The 18,363-nt window shown below is 36.3% G+C and overlaps 1 protein-coding gene across 2 annotated transcripts in view; it reads right to left on the reverse strand.

The window, feature by feature from the left end:
- Positions 1 to 18,363, reverse strand: part of KHDRBS2 (KH RNA binding domain containing, signal transduction associated 2) — a 324,652-nt gene that overhangs the window by 155,891 nt on the left and 150,398 nt on the right. For both annotated transcript variants that reach the window (XR_005256157.1, XM_038130241.1), the window contains exon 4: positions 15,765 to 15,911. Coding sequence is in view for 1 of the 2 variants with exons in the window: in XM_038130241.1 (XP_037986169.1) it covers positions 15,765 to 15,911 (147 nt within the window). In the remaining variant the exon portion in view is untranslated. The remainder of the gene's footprint in view (positions 1 to 15,764; positions 15,912 to 18,363) is intronic.

Below are 18,363 nucleotides of genomic sequence, written 5' to 3' on the forward strand. Positions count from 1 at the left end.
AAATTTCAGAAAAAAATTCAAGGCATCTAAATTTCTCATAGATGCTGCAACCATGGATAGTTATCTTTCCACTGTTATTCATAAGTTTCTGGGTAGTTCATTTAAATTAATTTAATTTTCATTATTTATTCCCCTTGGTTTTCTTTAATTTTTCCATTTTGCTATTTTTATTTTCTCCATTCTTTTCTCCTTTATATGTGGTCTCATCAACAGATGAGACCAACATCATCTTAGAGGAGCTAAGAGAGAACTCACTGGTAGGATCTAGGAACTGGCAAGCTGTGTAAAGCTATCCACAAAAAAGGGCAGAAAAGACCCTTTTTTAAGCACTATCTCAAAGGGGAAGAGGGGATAGGAATATGATAATTTACTGCAAGGACAATGCTCACAGGAGTAGAATCAGGTTCTTGGATGACAGGAATTAGCGCTTTATTCACATGAAGGATGGAGTATTGGTGTGCACGTATCACCATTTCAACTGTTCAAGAAAATAGAACATCCCTTCTGCTCTTACTAGATAGGATGCAAAATATGTAAAATGGGACTGACTTTCTCTTGGGGATATCTGCTAGATATCATAACATGTAACTGCAAAAAACTATACTGTTGCTAAAAGAGGCCAGGTTGCTGTTGAGGAGAATCCTATAGTCTACCCTCAAACCCAAATGCTGGAGACATTAAAAAAGTGGCACTGGGCAATAGGATATTTTGGTTAAATGCATCTTTGAAACAAAAACAATGTGAAAATGATAGTAAGAAGCATCTGCAAGTATTTTCCCTTAATGTGGGTGACTGATTATGAAAGCAAAATACATCAGTGAAATGAGAGTGATCAGTACAATTAAGGGCATCTTGGTAAATACAGTATGATTACTCCCTTGAATTCTCCTCTATCCTATTCCAAAAAAATAGGCCATGTCTATGTTTCTAGAAGAAATTGTAAAGATTGTTATAGAAAACAGTAAGACAGACATTTAATTCATGTTCTTGTTCTGTATTTGCACAGAAAATGGGTTTTTTTGTAGATAGGAACATTTACCTCTCTAATAGAATGGGACACGAGGCAATTTCCACAGTATGTTATCATTTCCAGATCAGACACCTAACTGGAACTTTTTTATCAGTTAATGGCTAGATTTAAACCCTATAATAAATCACCAGGGACCATACTGAATGATTTGCAAACTGGTATTGTGGTATAGTTTTTCGGGGGTGTTTTTTGAGGGTTATAAAATTGCAGAGCAATGACCCCAGAAATTGCTTTCTGTCTCAACAATATGAAATATTCTTACTAACTATTTGGACAATAATATCAAATCCTTTTTTATTGTGCTGCTTTTTAAACTACTGGTGGTAAAAATGTGAAGGCAAGATTACAGTCACAAACCTACGTGGCTCTTCTGACAATAGCGTCAGGATTCAACAGTTGAGAGGGCAGTCAAATAAGAAAAGAAAACAGAAGGTCTTGTGAAATGAGGCTTAACAACAATATTCTGTTTAACCAAGAACATGTTTGAGAAAACATCCGATTTCTTTGACGCTCTCTCTCTGGAGACCCAAAGGAGAACTGCTAGCTGGAAAGAGGACGAGGTGCTTTTACTGTGGGAAAGACACAGAACTACCAACTGAATCCAGAATATAGGAGCAAAAACCACCAGCTTGGAAAACAGACAAAGTTTCATACCAGTGAGGATAACTAAAGCTAAGCCGACAGATGATGAACTCCAGATCATCTGGAGCACTTGAAGTGAGATTTGATATCTTTCTGAAACACATATTTAGTACAGTTTTTAGGAGAAATACTACTGCCTGTGTGAGCTGTGACTCAAAGGAAATAGTCAAAGTTCCATTTTTAGAATCTGTGAGTTTACAAGTTCTCTCTTGATTTTCTCTTTGCAAGTTTTGTGGATACAGAACTACTCAGATTATTCCATCATGCTCCATACATACCTAAAGAAGATGTGTGTAAGTCTCTTAGAAGGGTCAAGAAGCTTTTCTGACCCCAATACAATACTGGGTAGATGCATTCTTTCCTATCCTTGTAACTACTGTCCGTCAAAATACTTGTGAGCCACAAGAAACCTGCTATCCTGTAGAGACAGTACACCAGTCAGTTTATGCCAGTAGGGAAAAACCTTTCAGGTGCATTACATAATGTTTTATCCCTGTACACAGAATGAAAACTGCCAGGTTTAGTAACAAAAAGGGATTTTCCTCCCTTCCTGATTCGCAGTCTCTAACCAGACTGGTTGGAAATATTGATTTTTCCATACATAAAAGTCCTCAGCTGCTCATTCAGGTAGTTTTCCTCACCTCCTCTGGGTGCCAGGCATTATCAGAGCAATTTTGCAGAACAGCTAGATAACCTAAGAGCAGGCTGCACAACTAAAATCGGTGGTCTTGGTGCAAGGGTAGCTGGAAGACATCTAACAGGCCAACATTATAGAATAATAGACCACACTGTATTATAGCAATATACTTCCGAGTAAGTACAGAGATATGAATCATTATATGAAACTCAATACACACACTATAATAACATACCATAATATATACAAAATTAACATAGATTCTCTATTCTTGCTGGCCTTAAACTACATAAAATCACTTCTAGCCCAGAAATTAATAAACAGCTGAAATACAAGTTGAGGTTTAATTGATACACCATATAAACAGCCTTCAATTACGGCTGGATACAGTAATTTAAAATAAAAACAACAGACAAGGGTTCAGCATAAAATGAGATACATTCAGATTTTGTTTGTTTCCAATTTTAATATTAAGGTATGACTCAGCTTGTAGTTTGAAATGTGACACAGAAGAAATTATTTTTTTCAGTGATATTGCAATACATGATTGCACTACAAAACTAAACTGGCTTTTGCAATCCAGCAGAAAGTATGATTTCTGACCATGCAAAAAGTTGAGCTCTGAGTGAAGATTGATTAACCAAATTAAAGATCTCTTTAAACATACTGTAACATATTCACACTGTTTGGGAGACAGATGGAGACGGAAAAACTCCATTCTTGTGCAGATATGCAATAGCATATAAGGAACTCATCCCATTGTATGACATGAATCACCCACTGTACCACACAAAATCTGGTAGTCAAGCAGACTGTCAGGATTACCATTCCTAGCACAAATATTTCTTTCAGAGCTTTCTATCAGCCCTGTCTTTAACTGCACCTGCCTTCTGTCTGGTATGCAAACTCCTGCTCTGGATGCAGCTCATTTTACAGACTCACATAAATCTATTAAGCACTTTTCAAAGCAAAATACATGTGCAGACCAGCCAATAGCCAAGGCACAATCTGATTTTCTGATGTGTTTATAGGCAGAAAAGAAATCTCAATCCAAAATCAGAGCAAAATCCGTGTTTAATTTAGCACTGTTTTCTTTCACTGATTTGCAACTGATCCGTTTAGGAGTAATGACAGGGAAGAGATAACAGTTGTTCATCCTGTGATTTACCATGAAGTTACACATGCAATTCCCTTTTTTGACATTGAGGAAATTTTCTTAGCCCTTCTGAGATAATAGCTCTGGTTTCCCAAACCCACTGTAACTACAGCTAGTTTACAGCTCTTTGTTGCTTTTCTCTGTCTGTTTCAACTCAGTGGCCCATGTGTGTTTGGCACCTAAGGAAATCCTTCAGGCTAGGGACTCGTGACTAAATTTAAACAACTCAGGAATATGTCCTTAGTACAAGGTGTTATTTTGTTTACTTCCTCAAAAAGGAAGTGAACTTACTACTACTACTTTACCACTTACTAGTCAAAAGTAGTAAGATGTAAAGAAAATAATTAAAACAACTAACAGCTATCAAATCCTACTCTAAAAGTGACCTTTCTTTTTTTTCCTCTCGGTAAAGTTCTCCCTGACCTTCTGAAGCCCATAATGGTTGGAAAAAACATCAGCTTTTGCCTGTGTTTTTGACGGGGATCCCACTGACAGTTCTTGGACAGTATATGTCTATTCATTGTCTAATCAGAATTTTAGAGCCCAGGTTTAACTACTGTTCAGTGTCTTATTTCTGCATTTTAACAGTGTTTACAGAAGTAAATTAACAATCAAAGGAAAATTCAAAGGGTTTTCCATTGTTTCCATTGTTTTCAGTTCCTTCTTGTACTGATCTCCTCAGGCTTAACTCCATGGTAAGAATTCATTATAAACAGAAACGCTAAGTATGTACCTCAATCAGAAATAGCCACAGATCCTGCTGAGCTTGTCTGCTTACAAGAATTTCTCACTTCCTCCAATCTGGCTCTAAAAACTGATTTTTCAACAGTGCTGTAACTAAGTTGTTACTCACTAGGTCATTCACAAGTTATGCCAATATGGAAATAACGCAGCAGTTGAGTTGATATCCGACAGACACAAACCTTGTTCTAGCATGTCAAAAGGACAGTGCTCAAATGTCTTTCTGTGTTTAGTAAGTAAGAAGTGAAAAAAGAAACTGCATGCATCAAAGTTTTCAAACAGCTGAGAGAAAATGCAAGCAAGGAGGTAGGCAGTAATTGTACTCAAGTAATTGAAATATGCAATATGAGCTATTTCTTCTTAAGCATGGTTTTGTTGACTCCTGCATATATCCTTTTAGCCTTCGCCTCTGAATGAGGTCCTGTCTCTACCAGCTAGTGATATTCTGTGCCATCATTCCCAACTGCATACCATTTACAACCTTGAGACTGCCTCACTTCTCTTTCTGCATAATAACCTTCAGTCAGCTCGGAACAAACTTGATCACTGATCTCTAGAGTCATCATATGACTCTTCAGAAAGATTATGCTTTGTATAGACTTTCTTTCAAAAAAGACTCATGTACCTATGAGAATTTTCTTCTGTTTTAATCCAAGTCACAAACAGTTTCCCTTTGCAGTCAATGACATAAGGGCAGCTCTGGAATGCCTCCTCTCCTGTTAAAAGCCTTCTCCAGTTTCACACAGCTTATCTGAAGGTTTTGTCTCTCACCTTGATGTTTCCAAAGTGAAGTGTGTACACTTAGAAGGCAAGCAGGTTATAAAATGCATCCTAATTATCAGCATTTTTTTGTATGCTGGTGTAAGTGGCTGATGGCTGGGATGTACTTTGAGATAGCACTCTCACACTCTTCATCTGCTAAACGGCTACAGATTTTGCTACAGGGTCTAACTATCGCACCACCTGTGTAAGGTCTCACCCAAAAGAAAGTCCTGTGTGGGAATGAAATAATTTCCTATCAAGATGCAAATCTCCATCTTCAAAATTTGATACACAAAGCAGATTTGACAAAGAAGTTTCACACACTAACTCCCTAAGAAAAATGCTACAGACACATGTATTTAGAGAAATGTTCATATTAAGAAGGCTTGAGCCCTGTCACATCATATATATGGATAGATGTTTAATGGAATTTAATGTCACTAACACAATTTCACCTACAAACTCTCACTGAACCAGAAGTGAGATTTGCTGACTCATTTTTCATCATGACATAAGAATACCAAAGTACAGGTAAGGTTATTTTCTCTATTTTTTCAATAAGCTGCAAACTTTCCCAGCTATTCAGTGAAGGACTCCTGCAAGGCTGGTCATGGCACAATCACTGCACAGTCACGCTGCTACTGCAAGTTTTTCTTTCCCTGGCCACATTTTTATTCCACTGCCTGTCATTCCAACACAACTAACTTTTGACTCACTGGTCCACTCCAGCTGTATCTGACTGACTGTCTTGTCCTAACACAGTCAGTCCTTCCCAATTTCATGGAAGTGCTCATCCACACTGTGAGGGAGATATTGTACATACCCTTATGGAAGAGCAAATGCCCACATAAAGTAAGCAAAAAAAAACCCGCCAAAGAACAAAGTGGTGACTGTCTGGTATTCATAACAGCTTCAGATTGAGAACGCTCCCCCTACCTGAACAACCAAAACCCAAACATGAAACACAAAGCATGAGAAACAAGCCACTAGAAAGCAGTACCACTGCTCTTAGCCCAGTGCAATATGACTCCTCTCTACATTCCTGATTTTTTTTCTAAAATTAACACTACTACACTAGAAACTGCAAAGCATTCCATCATTTTGCTAAAATAAAAGTATATCATAAAAGTATATCACACTCTATTTTTCCAGTTACACAACCAATATTCATAGAAACATCCTGCCTAAACATTCTGCATCATTAATGACTGATAATGCTACCATCTCCAGGGATTCAAGTCTGTATATTTTCAGGATTCCTTTTATTTCTACTATGTTCCTTGAACTCATTTGTATTATCATTGCATTACCGCCAAATATTTCCTTCACAATTATTCAATTAAATAGGGAATTTTTATTTTATAAACTTGATTGCCATTAATCTGTCTTTTGCATCTTTCCTGATTTTTACACAGTCATTGTTCCTAAGTTTTTTGCCATCCCTTCACTGCTCAGGTTGAACCAAAACCATATTAAACTAAACTTGTTTATTTTTTAAGGTCAAAAGCTGTTGTCATAGTCAACCACCAATCTTTCCTTCTCAACTTGAAATTTAAATTTGTTTTTTCTTTTAAAAGTCTCATGCCAATGAAGTTTTGTCATATTATTCCTTGCTATTAGGAGACTTAAACCTTTCAAAACACGAGAAGTATATACAAATGTATACCCCTTACTTACTAAACCCTCATGCTTGCACATGCTGAATGTGTACAGGCAACTCTTACTGTCTTGGAGAAGTACATTCTGCAGATGAATGTATTTTTATCCTTCATGCAGATTATTTCTGAACAAGTTTATGTCATATAGCTTAGCACACAGCAAATGAGACATCCATTTTCAAGCATCTCCATCCATGGAGATAAAAATCCCCATCTGCCAGACCAAAGTTGTCAAATGCTAAAACAGAGCAGCTTGCTGATTAGGAATTCTCTCTTGGTTACAGGGGAAAGAATAAATAAAATAGTTGGACTGTTAGTGTAATTTTCTGTTTTCTGAGAGGAAGAATTTATTGAATGATTAAAAAATCTGGTCTGCTCATCATATTTATAAATGTTATTAAAAATCTTGAATAGTGAAGTGATAGTATTTCAATTAAATTATTCAAAGCAATAAAATCTAAAGGTTATTGTGGAGAATTGCTGAAAGGTCTCATTATACTCTATTACTAGAAATAAAATTGGCAGAAAAAAGTTGAGTGATGATAAATGCAAAGTAATGCTATGAAAATACTTAAACTGAAGTATCGATAAGCATCAAAATACTGAAAGTAAATAGCTCCTTATTAGTTATTATCATTCAAGAAAGATGCCCTGGATTTTTTACAAATGCCATTAAAAAAACCACCAAATCAGTGCAAGCAGGATGAATGGTGGATAGCACTAGAAAAAGCCCTGAGACTGAGCCACAAAACAACAGCAGATTCATTCCGTATTTGGACTTCTTCTTGACTACCAAGATGAGCCACGCTCTGCCATCCTGGCCATCCCAGCCCAACCGAAAAATAAAAGAGGTAAGCTAAGGATGAGAGAGAAAGATAGTCAGAATTAAGTAATGGAAAACCAGAGCTACTTCTGCTTCTTTGCAATAAAAGTTGAGAGCTAGAAAAGAAAGAAATCCAGAACAACATAGGAGTAGAGGATGGGTGTGAAATTATCTTCTGCTTTTAACCATGCATGAAGATGAAGTTCACTTAAAAACTCTTAAGAAACTGCTTTAAAACGAACAATAGGAACAATAGTGTTTCTTTTTACACTCAGTGTGTAACTGAACTGTCAAACTCATTGCAATCTTAAGTTTTTCTGAGGCCTAAAGCTTAACTAAGGTTCAAAAAAAAAAGCTTTTGACAAACTCAGGGAAGAGAAGTAAAAGCTACCACAGGGTATAAGGCAAGATGGTCTTGGATCCAGCCTTGAAAACATTGAATTTTTGGCTGCTGGAAGCTGAAAGAACACAACCGAGGTAAGATTACTCTGCATTTTTTATTTTCTTTCATGTTTTCCTAAGTAATCATAATTCAACATCCTCAGAATTGACTATACTGACTTTTGCTACATTAAAAAAAATTACTAATACTACCAGAACCTTTTTTCTTCCTTTTGTTTTCAAAAATAAAGAAAGAAAATCAAAACAACCCCCAACACACTGTAGGATCTGCAGTGTGGTTTTCAATGTGAATGACAGCACAAACATTTTTATTTATTTAAGTGGACTTTCACAAATGAATTAAACCTTAAAAATCCCATTGTCACTTTGCTGATATATGTGAAACATAGAGACAAGTAACCTGCAAATTAAAGTAACCTGGTTAAGCCAATAACCAATTCCTAGAAAGAGCCAAAATAAATAACTCATATTTCCTTGCTTTCAGTCTTATTTTTTAACCAGATATAGTCCTTTTCTTTTCTCATATTGATGTCTGGGGGGGAAAATAAGATATTAATAATATATGTGATGGGAACACTTAACAGCATCTTTCACATTTTTTTTCATCATAATTACAAAGTAATTCCTTGCATGCAAACAGCTTATTTTAAATATACTTTCCATGCCTTCTTTTATACAGAGCCACATGGAATTTTATTATCAAATCATAAAGCTGCAGACTCTTCACTGGGTCAAACAAACTACCTTTATTGTTGATTAACCAAATTTGTACTCACACAGAGAACTTTAAATGAAATGCCACATGTGCAGGTGGTCTTGCTAAGGTGAACAGTCTAATGTGCAATACCACAGCAAATTTCTTGCTACATTTTACAGACCAGCAATTAAGAAACCAGTAACAATACTGTGGGATTCAAAATTTTTCAGTATGAATTTTATCACCTGCACTGAAATAATTTCTTCTGATCTGCCACTGGTGGAAAACCTGCCCTAAGAAAAGGAGGGAGCAAGACAAGCCCATAATTGCTGATGAATACAGACTCACCAAGCAAGTTGTAAGTATCTCTTTAAACTACAGCCACATCTCAAGAGCATCTCAGTTTAATGGTCAGTGCGAAATCCCTGCTCAGGTTCATGTCTCTGGTTCATCTGAAAGGGCTGGCTCTGACACTAAGGCTGAGCCTCTTATATTGATTCCTTCGTGCGTCAGAAAAAGATCACCAAGGAATTGCTTTCAGAAACTGAATAAGTCTTGGAATATCTAAAGAGGTCTTAATCCACTCATAGTGGGAGTATCAAACCCTTAAACCACACAAGATGTGGCAAAGTATCTAAATTGCTTTGAAGCAGCAGGAAGCTAAGCCTAGGAAAAAGATACTGTTAGTCTGGCATGTCAAGACATCACCCCTCTTCATGACAGAGATATGAAGACATTTGATTAATTATGTGCTCTTTGTATTGCTATCCATTTTATAGCTTTACAGCAGAAAGAACCAGTAGTCTATACTGTATAGCAATAACTATATTAAAAAAATCAGTTAGTTGAAAAATAATGGAGTTTAGTTTTCAATTGAAAAATTGAAACAATTTTGATGCACCTTTCCACCCTGAACATTCACTTTGAAGGGAAGATTTATTATTATTTTCATGAAGCTTAAAATAAGTGGTTTAAACAACACAAGTGCTGCTCAATCAGCCAGTATTCATTATTAGGAAAAACTTCAGCATCTGTGAAAAGTCCAGAACCACAGTCCACAAGTTGTGATGACTCTCTTGAGTACACTGATGTTTGAACGTATTGATAATAATTTGAAGTGTTAAGCAGTGTTTAGGAAAAAAGGCTGTGAAGAGCTAAAGTGCTATGACATTTTAAGCCTTGACAGAATCTCTGGATTATATTTCCTTGATTATCAAAACTTGTGTGTGAAATTGCCAGAGACGTTGCACTCTGGGAAAAACAGAACCCAGCACAGCTAAAACAGCTGCCAAAATTTTTCCTTAGCACAATTTTAAAATAATTATTGTACTAATTATTTATTATTGCAAGTATTTTTGAAGAATGTGCAAATGTAAATTATTTACTTTGACAGGCATAAAAGATGAGTTTAAGAGATGCAGCTCTGCTGCTGCTCAGCATCATATTTAGGGAAATATTTTGCCTGTTGAAGTTTTTTGAAACAGGAAAAAAAGACTGGCATGTCCCCACCCACACTATAGCTTATTTAGAAACAAACATAAGATTACAAAACCATGGAGTATGAAATGGTATGTAAATAGAGATACATTACACTGTAGCACAGAAGAAATTCAGATGGCTAATAAAAAAAGTGCAAAATAAATGTCATATACCTAAAACTGACAGAATTGTTACATGTGCTGTATGTAAACAGATTATTTGTAACTTTGGTCTGTACTAGATAGGAGTTCCTACACATACAGTAAATGTATGTTTGAGGTAAAATAATTTCTTTTTGCAATATTAGATAGAGAAAGACCTTCAATGAACTAAACCCTACCTTAAGGTGTTTTAATTGTTCCCACTGAAACAAACTGGCCTCAAAGTTTGTTTTCAATTTCCCATAGATCTCATTTTTTTCATAAATAGCTCTGCATCAATAACTTCCAGTGTGAAATTAGTAAACTTTGATTTCACTGAAAGGCTCTTCTTCCTTAGTGATTTTTCACTTTAATTAGCTGGATCAATGAGAACAGATAATATTCTTAAATGATTGGTAAGAAAATTCTTTTAATCAATGGTATAGAGCAAGGTGAGATAAAAGGATTGAAGCTAAACCGTCAGTAAGATATTTAGGCACTTACAAGGAAGTCTGGAAGACATTGTAGCCTGAATTAAAAAGAACATAAAAGTCTGCATTCACCTGTTGCCTCACCACAGTGATTTCTAATAGCAGAATCTGATCTGATCTGATCTGATAAACGCCCACAGAAAACTGTACCGGCGGATGATCACCAGACATTGCCCATCAACTGGACTGCATTACATGACCATGTGTTTATTCCCAGCCCTTGAGTGGGGCCAATAAGCCTCAATTTAAAGCAGATACAAGTGGCTAGGATAATGTATGCAAATATATTGGACAGCAGTTTTTAAAGTGGTAATTGGTTCAATTTCTGATCATCTGACCGCACAGTTGTAAACAATCTTTTTAAAGTGGTCATGTAACCGCAGCTGCAATCTGCCCTCTACATAATAGCTCCCTATTACAGAGCACTCACACATAAAATGAATGATCAGTATCTGCTTCTCTCATTCTCCCAAGGGATGCAAATCATGTCAAATAAAAATGCTTTGCTTAAAGGGATAAAAATGGGAATCAGAAAAAAGACTGCCTGTGTGAGAAAGCACAGAACTCCTAAGGACAGTATAGCTCCTTGTGACATGGGAATTAAGAGCTTGTTCAGAAAATATATTTATATGTTTGGATATAAATCAAAATTATACAATCCTATATAACAGGAGTGATGCAGAATTTCATTGGTCAGTGATAGTGAAAAAACTTGACTGCATTTAATAGTCACGAACCTTTAAAAATTAGCAGATTTTAAAGCTTGAAAAGCTTCTAGGCTCTCCTTCCCTCCCTCTGCTCCCGTCTCCCCTTCTAGTTTGTGGACCCTACATCCCATTCTGAGGCACTGAGATCTAACATCAGCCTTAGGCTCCTCACACAGACCTAGGTCCCTGGCAGTTTAGGATCAGAAGTACTTGGCTGTCAGATACCTACGGATTTTATCAAATCTGTGTTGGCCTCAAAGGGGAATCTGAAAAACATGTCCTCCTCCCAGGCATCCCTATTGTTTGTATTTTCCACATAGCTAATACTGGATAATTTCCATTATGTTAGCATCAGTTCCAAATGTGATTGCTAATATAAAACCTTGACTTGGGGAACACGTTCTGGTTTTCATTTTTTACTACGTTGACAAAAAATAATGGAGCAGACAGTTGTTTTTCAAGACCCTGAGATTAATCCTACCTACTTAATCATGGCTCTTTTGATTTGCCATTTTTCAATTATATGCAAGTTTTCATACTAAGTAAACATCAACCCAAAATGGAGCACAGTATCTAGCTAGTAATTGGATATGACACCCCACAAAGACTTAATTTTGCATAAAACCTACCAAAGAACTAGCAGTCACTTACAGAATAAATCTTATCAAGCAGTTAGCAACGTTGTGCTGGCAGCACCCACACAGACCTCAAACCATTTGCAAAATGGAAGCTGCAGACAGCAAAGGAAGCAGCTTGGCTTTGGAAATGTGTCAGCTGCCAAGAGCTGCAGACACTGGGATTCAGTCATGCACTGAAATGCCTGCTGGAAGGAGCCCAAGGTACCAACTGAGATCGAGCTGCAGCTATGAAATGTGTTAACTTGTGGGACAGACAGTGGTTTCTAACTCCAGCTTGGAGGCAAAATCTTCACTATCAAAAATATGGATACCTGTTATTGAGTAAGGTTGAAGGTAAAAAAGAAGTAATCACATTTAAATCAAAAGTAGTTGTTAATGAAAACTTTGCTTCAGTCAATAAATGTTCAATTTTTTTTTCTCACTCCCATTCTACATCTATCTCTTTTCTATTACTATGTTTTCTGGGCATTCATCTTAAAATTCAGTCTCATTAAAACTTCTGAAGAAGGTATAAAAACATTATTCCATTTCACCGACATTATCAGTGTAATTTCTAAGGGCAATATTTCATGTAATCTTCAGAAAATTCATAAGCAATGTGAAAACTCATTTGAATAGTTTATTACATCCTTGATTTGGTATAAATAAAACTGTTCTATTCTACTGTTTTATCCTTGTCATGCAATCCCAATATTCATTGCTGCAATAAATTAAGTCTTATAAACAACAAAGCATCATAAAACAAACTCAAGAGATGCTGCAAATAGGGAACAAAAAAGAAATTATCTAGTACAATCTTTCTCAGTGAAAAACCCTTGAAACATGTTGCAGCCAGTCAGTTAATAATTGCTTTGTAAATCTGAAATGAAGCAGAGGGGATAGAACTAATAAACAGGTCATAAAGTACAATTTTTACTTGTTTGGAGTGATTATGATTCCCTGGAGGGAAGAGGGGCACAAAAAGGCTGGTTAGTTTTCAAGGATCACCTCTGCCAAGCTCAAGAATGAGCATCACAATGAAGAGGAAGTCAGGCAAAAATGACAGGAGGCTTATATGGATGAACAGGGAGCTCCTGGATAAACTCAAAAAGGAAGCTAACAGAGGGTGGACACAGGAACAGGTAGCCTGGAAGGAATACAGAAATTATCCAAGCAGCCAGGGAGCATGTTAGGAAGCCTAGACAGAATTAAAATTGGCCAAGGCAACAGGAAAAGTATGTCAGTGATAAAGGGAAGACTAGGGAAAATGTGGGTCCTCTCCAGAGCAAACCAGGAGACCTGGCTATCCAGGACAGGGAGAAGGCTGAGGTCATCAGAGACTTCTTTGCCTTGGTCTTCACAGACAAGTGCTCCAGCCACACTGCCCAGGTCACAGAAGGCAAAGGTGGAGGGAATGAAGAATTGCCACTATAGGAGAGGATCAGGCTCAAGAATATCTAAAGGACATGAAGGTGCACAAGTCCATGGGACCTGACGAGATGCATCTGCTCATGCTGAGGGAATGGGTTGAGGAAGTGGCTAAGCCACAACCCGTCGTATGTGAGAAATCATGTCAGCCCACTGAAGCTCCCACTGACTGGAAAAGGGGAAAAATAGCCCCCAGTTACAAAAAGAGAAATAAGGAGGACACAGGAAACTACAGCTCTTTCAGGTCAGAAAAATCATGGAAACTTATCCTCCTGGAAGTTTTGCAAAGACACATGTGAAATGAGGAGGTGAATGGTGACAGCGAACTAGGCTTCACTATGGGCAAATCATGCCTGACAAATTCGGTGACCCTGCCTTCTATGACAGGGTCTTTTATGGCCACTGTCTACTGTGTTCAAAATGTCGTAACAAAGAACCCATTTTTATATTTCCTCCAGTGTAGCTATTATACCTGTGCTGAAAAACACATATAATCCTTACAAATAAATAATGTGTCACACAAAATACATGCTTGCACAGATCTGAATATTACAACAAATTTTAATACTACTCCCAAAACACACTGGTCTCTCTCCCTTATTCACCCAGGCTGAATAGAACACAGTGATGGATGTTAAAAATCCAGGTGCCATCTTCATTGCACCATGCTAGAATGCAGGAGCTCTCTTCCAGAATGAAAAGAACATAAGAAGGTAACTTTAAACAGAAACCTCTTACAGAAATAAACAAGTTCTGGAAAGTCATGAACAACTGGAAATAGGGTTATCAAAATTACAAAGACCGGCAAATTTTGTAATTGACCCTGTTACTGGCAAATTTTGTAATTGACCCTGTTATCATTTTAAGCTATAACACACCAGACTTTTCAGGAACATGTAACTTAATGATAAATTTTCTTCCAGTGTAATGGCTTGGCAGATCTTCATCATTAGCTTGCAGCCAAAATGTGCTGCCAGCATTACAAAATTGACCTAATTTGTCCCTTGAGTTTTATGTTGAACATAAACTCAGAAATCATGGAAAAGAAAATGCTTTCTTGTCTCACAGTTATTTCAAGGAATTCTAAATGGTATTTTATTACCAGTGATCCCAAACTGGAAGCATAAGGAGATCAGACGGAAAAATCAGAAAGACAGATTTAACTTGTTTAAAATGTAGCTCATTTATGGGCAATCGATGCCAACAAACTTTTTTATTTAAGAGAAATATTCAGATGTTTATTTTTAACAATCTTAAGCTACTTAGTGTTCTTAAAAAAATGAATTATTTGCTCTTAAAACATTAGCATTTAAATAGTCTATTTCAATATTTTACTTGTAACATATTCTCCTTTTCCCACATCAAGAAGCCCAAAGCAAGAAAGGTGCTGAAATTCTGCCATGCAAGTATTCATATGCCTCACCTGAAGGTGCCTCATCTCTTATCTTGGCTTCCTATTACTCATAAAAAAAAGGCACTCTTTGAATCCTTCCATTATTATCAAGAGACCTCAACATACACTTCATTTTTTTCAATCAAAAATAGAAACAAGCTCTCATCCTATTCTTTTTAAGAGTTATAAGTTCTGAACATTTTTAGAGCACTAAGAAATCTCAGGAGAGACCTCAGAAAACAACTCATGTAATTCTAGTACTACTTCACTTAATATTTGGTATGCATATGCTTCAATTCTAAGACAAATTTAAGTATGAAAATAGCATGGAACGCACTTACAAATGTGTAAAAAATAATTTTCAGAGAATTTAAGAAAAATCAATAGTCATGAAGGTAAATATTTCAGAAAGTGATATATTTAGTATAAATCAAATTGAAAAAGTTCACAGCTTTAGAGTACATTTCTGCACTCTCCTAGCTGATGGAAAATTGCCAAACTGTGGTCTGAGTCATAAGGTGAACAGAAATGTCTTATGTTTTGCTCTTGCTGTTTGTTGCACAAGAAATTCATTAACTTCATTAGTAAGATATTTAGGTGAATTGTTACATGTATTAAAATGTTTTTACAGACTTAAATATTCAAAAAATCTTGACAGTGCATTCTCATACAAATGACTAATGTCTGCAATCAGAAAACAAAAGTAATCTACCAGTTCCTCCAGAAAAGAAGAAAGGAAAGCAAAAGACATTGACAAATGGAAATAATAAAATAGCTAGAAAATATATCAGGGCATCAACTGTGACACTTTATGACCTTTTTGGCATCTCCTGGGACAAAAGAATGAAAGACAAAACTTCAACAGAACATGGTGAAGGTATTTTTTCCTTAGTCTAAAAAAGGAACAAACTCAATGCAACAAAACCATAACCTGTCAAGAAGAATGTTATAAGTGACTTACAGGAACCAGGAATTTTTTAATTTCTTCCAAGGCATGACTCATACGAGAATACGCCTCCCCAGGTGGAGCAAACACTTCAATTAATACGTGGAGCTCATCACTCAAGTGTGCGTATTTGGCTTCTCCACTTTTCCTTAGCTCTTCTTCCTATGAAGAAAGGGTGGATTTAGTTTTTAAAACTGGAAATCTACTAATTTTGCAGTGATTTAGCATTCACAGACAACACGACAGAAGGACATACTGTAAGCAGACTTTTAAATCCGTTAAAAAAAAAAAAGTCTAGTTCAAGCCACTTAAAGATTTAAAAATCAGTTTTGAGTGTTGGAATGATAAAACCAGCATAATTATAATCTAAACCAGATTTTAATCAGCACAGTGAAAAAATGCTAAATACATCAGAAGGAAGAACTGACATATTAAAGCCATAACAGAAAAGCTGCATTCATCTGTCTGAATCTTAGCTCTTAACAACAAAAAAACCCAAAATAAAGATGCATCTATCCGTTTTGGAACACTATTGTTTAGTAAACTCTTTAGGTTCTTCAACAAATATCAGCAGCCTGTACATTTTAGTATCACCAAAGAAAAATATGCCCTAGTACTTTTATTTGACACAGAGAATCACAGGACAGTTTGGGTGTGAAGGGTGTGAACTACTAAAGACTATGTAGTTCCAGTGCCCCTGCCAGGAACACACACCTTCCACTAAATCAGGTTGCCCAGGGCCCCATCCAGCCTGGCCCTAAACACTCTCAGGGATGGGGCATCCACAGTTTCTCTGGTCAAACTGCTCCAGTGTCTCACCATACTCACAGTGAAGAACCTTTTCCTAATTTTTAACCTAAAACTTACTCTCATTCAGTTTAAAGCCACTACCCCATGTCCCATCACTATGCACCTTTTCACAAAGTCTCTCTCTGGCTTTCTTGCCCTCTTTCTGTAGTTGAAAGCTGCCATAAATTTACCCTGAGCCTTCTCTTCTCCAGGCTGAGCACCCCAAATTCTCTTCATAGCAGAAGGGCTCCAGCACTGATCATCTTCATGGCTCTCCTCTGGACTTGCTCTGACAGATCCATGTGCTTCTTATGCCGAGGGCCCCTGAGCCACTCTCAGTACTCGGTGATGTCCGAGTTTCAGCCCCAGTTCCAAGTCAGGGTACCTATGCAATGTGGTGTGCAGCTCAGATGGTAAATCACCACACCTAGATATAGCTCAACCATCTTTGGGTCCCAATTTTCTAGCTATAAAATAAGCCTAATAATCCTACTTCATGGTAATGTTCTGAAATGTCAATCCACTTTCTTACACAAAGTTTTGAGATAGCAAATGTAAATTGCAAAATACATTCATAGTAGTTACTGCTCCATAAAAATCAAAGACACAGAGTAGTGATCATGTTAATGGCACTGGCTATGACAACATAATGAAAAAGCCAGTCCATTACTACACAAGATAGACATAAGTAATGCTAAAGAAATGATGAGTTGAACTCTCAGTCTTCAAAAATATTTTGAGAAATGTAATTTAGAAGAAAATATGTATATAAAGAAAACATTATCACAGAAAAAGAAGTAAACTAATTTGCTTGAAAATGGCAAAGAGGTTACAGCTTTTTAGTATACACTAAAATAATAGTTTATGAACATTTAGTTCAGATATAAAAACTGTAACAACAGATTACAATTCTTACTGATGTAGCTTATTTAATTCTGCATTAACTTCACCTATTTTAGCATTGACTAATTTACACCACTGCTTGCTACCAAAACCATTTGCAAAATGCTATGCTCCTAACAATAAGTATTCAAGTCTTTTTATCTGTGTTAGAAGATCCAGCCTCAAGGACTTCTTGATTTTCCAGAGAATATACAAAGGCTACATCCTGCAGCTCCACAGCACTAGGTCTGGCTCCATGCTAAGTCAACATTTTGGAGATTAGGATAAAATCATAACTCAATAAATGTGAACTATAATTTTATTTTTAAATTTGAAAATTGACGTATTTGTTTGCAACTGAAACTAGAAAAATTAAGATAAGACGTAATTGTCTCAGTATTTTTATTTTTATAGTTAAATTATTTTTGGCATTTTAGCTTATCACTGAAATCTCATTGAAATGTCCATAACAACCATAGCATAATATAAAAGTCCATCATGAGTTGTTTTCAGTTTTCTGGAAAAAAAAGTCACATATTTGATTACTTCTAGAAAAATTTGGTATAGAGTTTTCAGCAGAATTAAGTTTTAATAGTTATAAAGATACATCCTAGTGATTGCTGGAAGCTTCTTCCCTGTTGTTTTTTTAAGATTCTGAGGGAAAAAAAAAAAAAACAACAAAAAAACAACAAATGCCAAAAAGCCCCAAAGTTATCTTTCAGGAAAAGACTATCAATAAACATGGAATTTAGAAATTGGACCTTTTTTTTCAGATGTAGAAAAAGCAAAAGAATAATATTTGGCTCATTGTTTTGATGAGGATTCTGTACAGCTAAGACATCAGCAACATGATCTTATAAGGCATACCGGGAATATGCCTCTTCAGTGGTAACAATGGTAATTATGTTTCTCTTTTTGTTCCTGAACAAACTCAGGTTTTCTT

This window comes from Motacilla alba, chromosome 3 (genome assembly GCF_015832195.1).
Source record: "Motacilla alba alba isolate MOTALB_02 chromosome 3, Motacilla_alba_V1.0_pri, whole genome shotgun sequence".
Taxonomy (NCBI): Eukaryota; Metazoa; Chordata; class Aves; order Passeriformes; family Motacillidae; genus Motacilla; species Motacilla alba.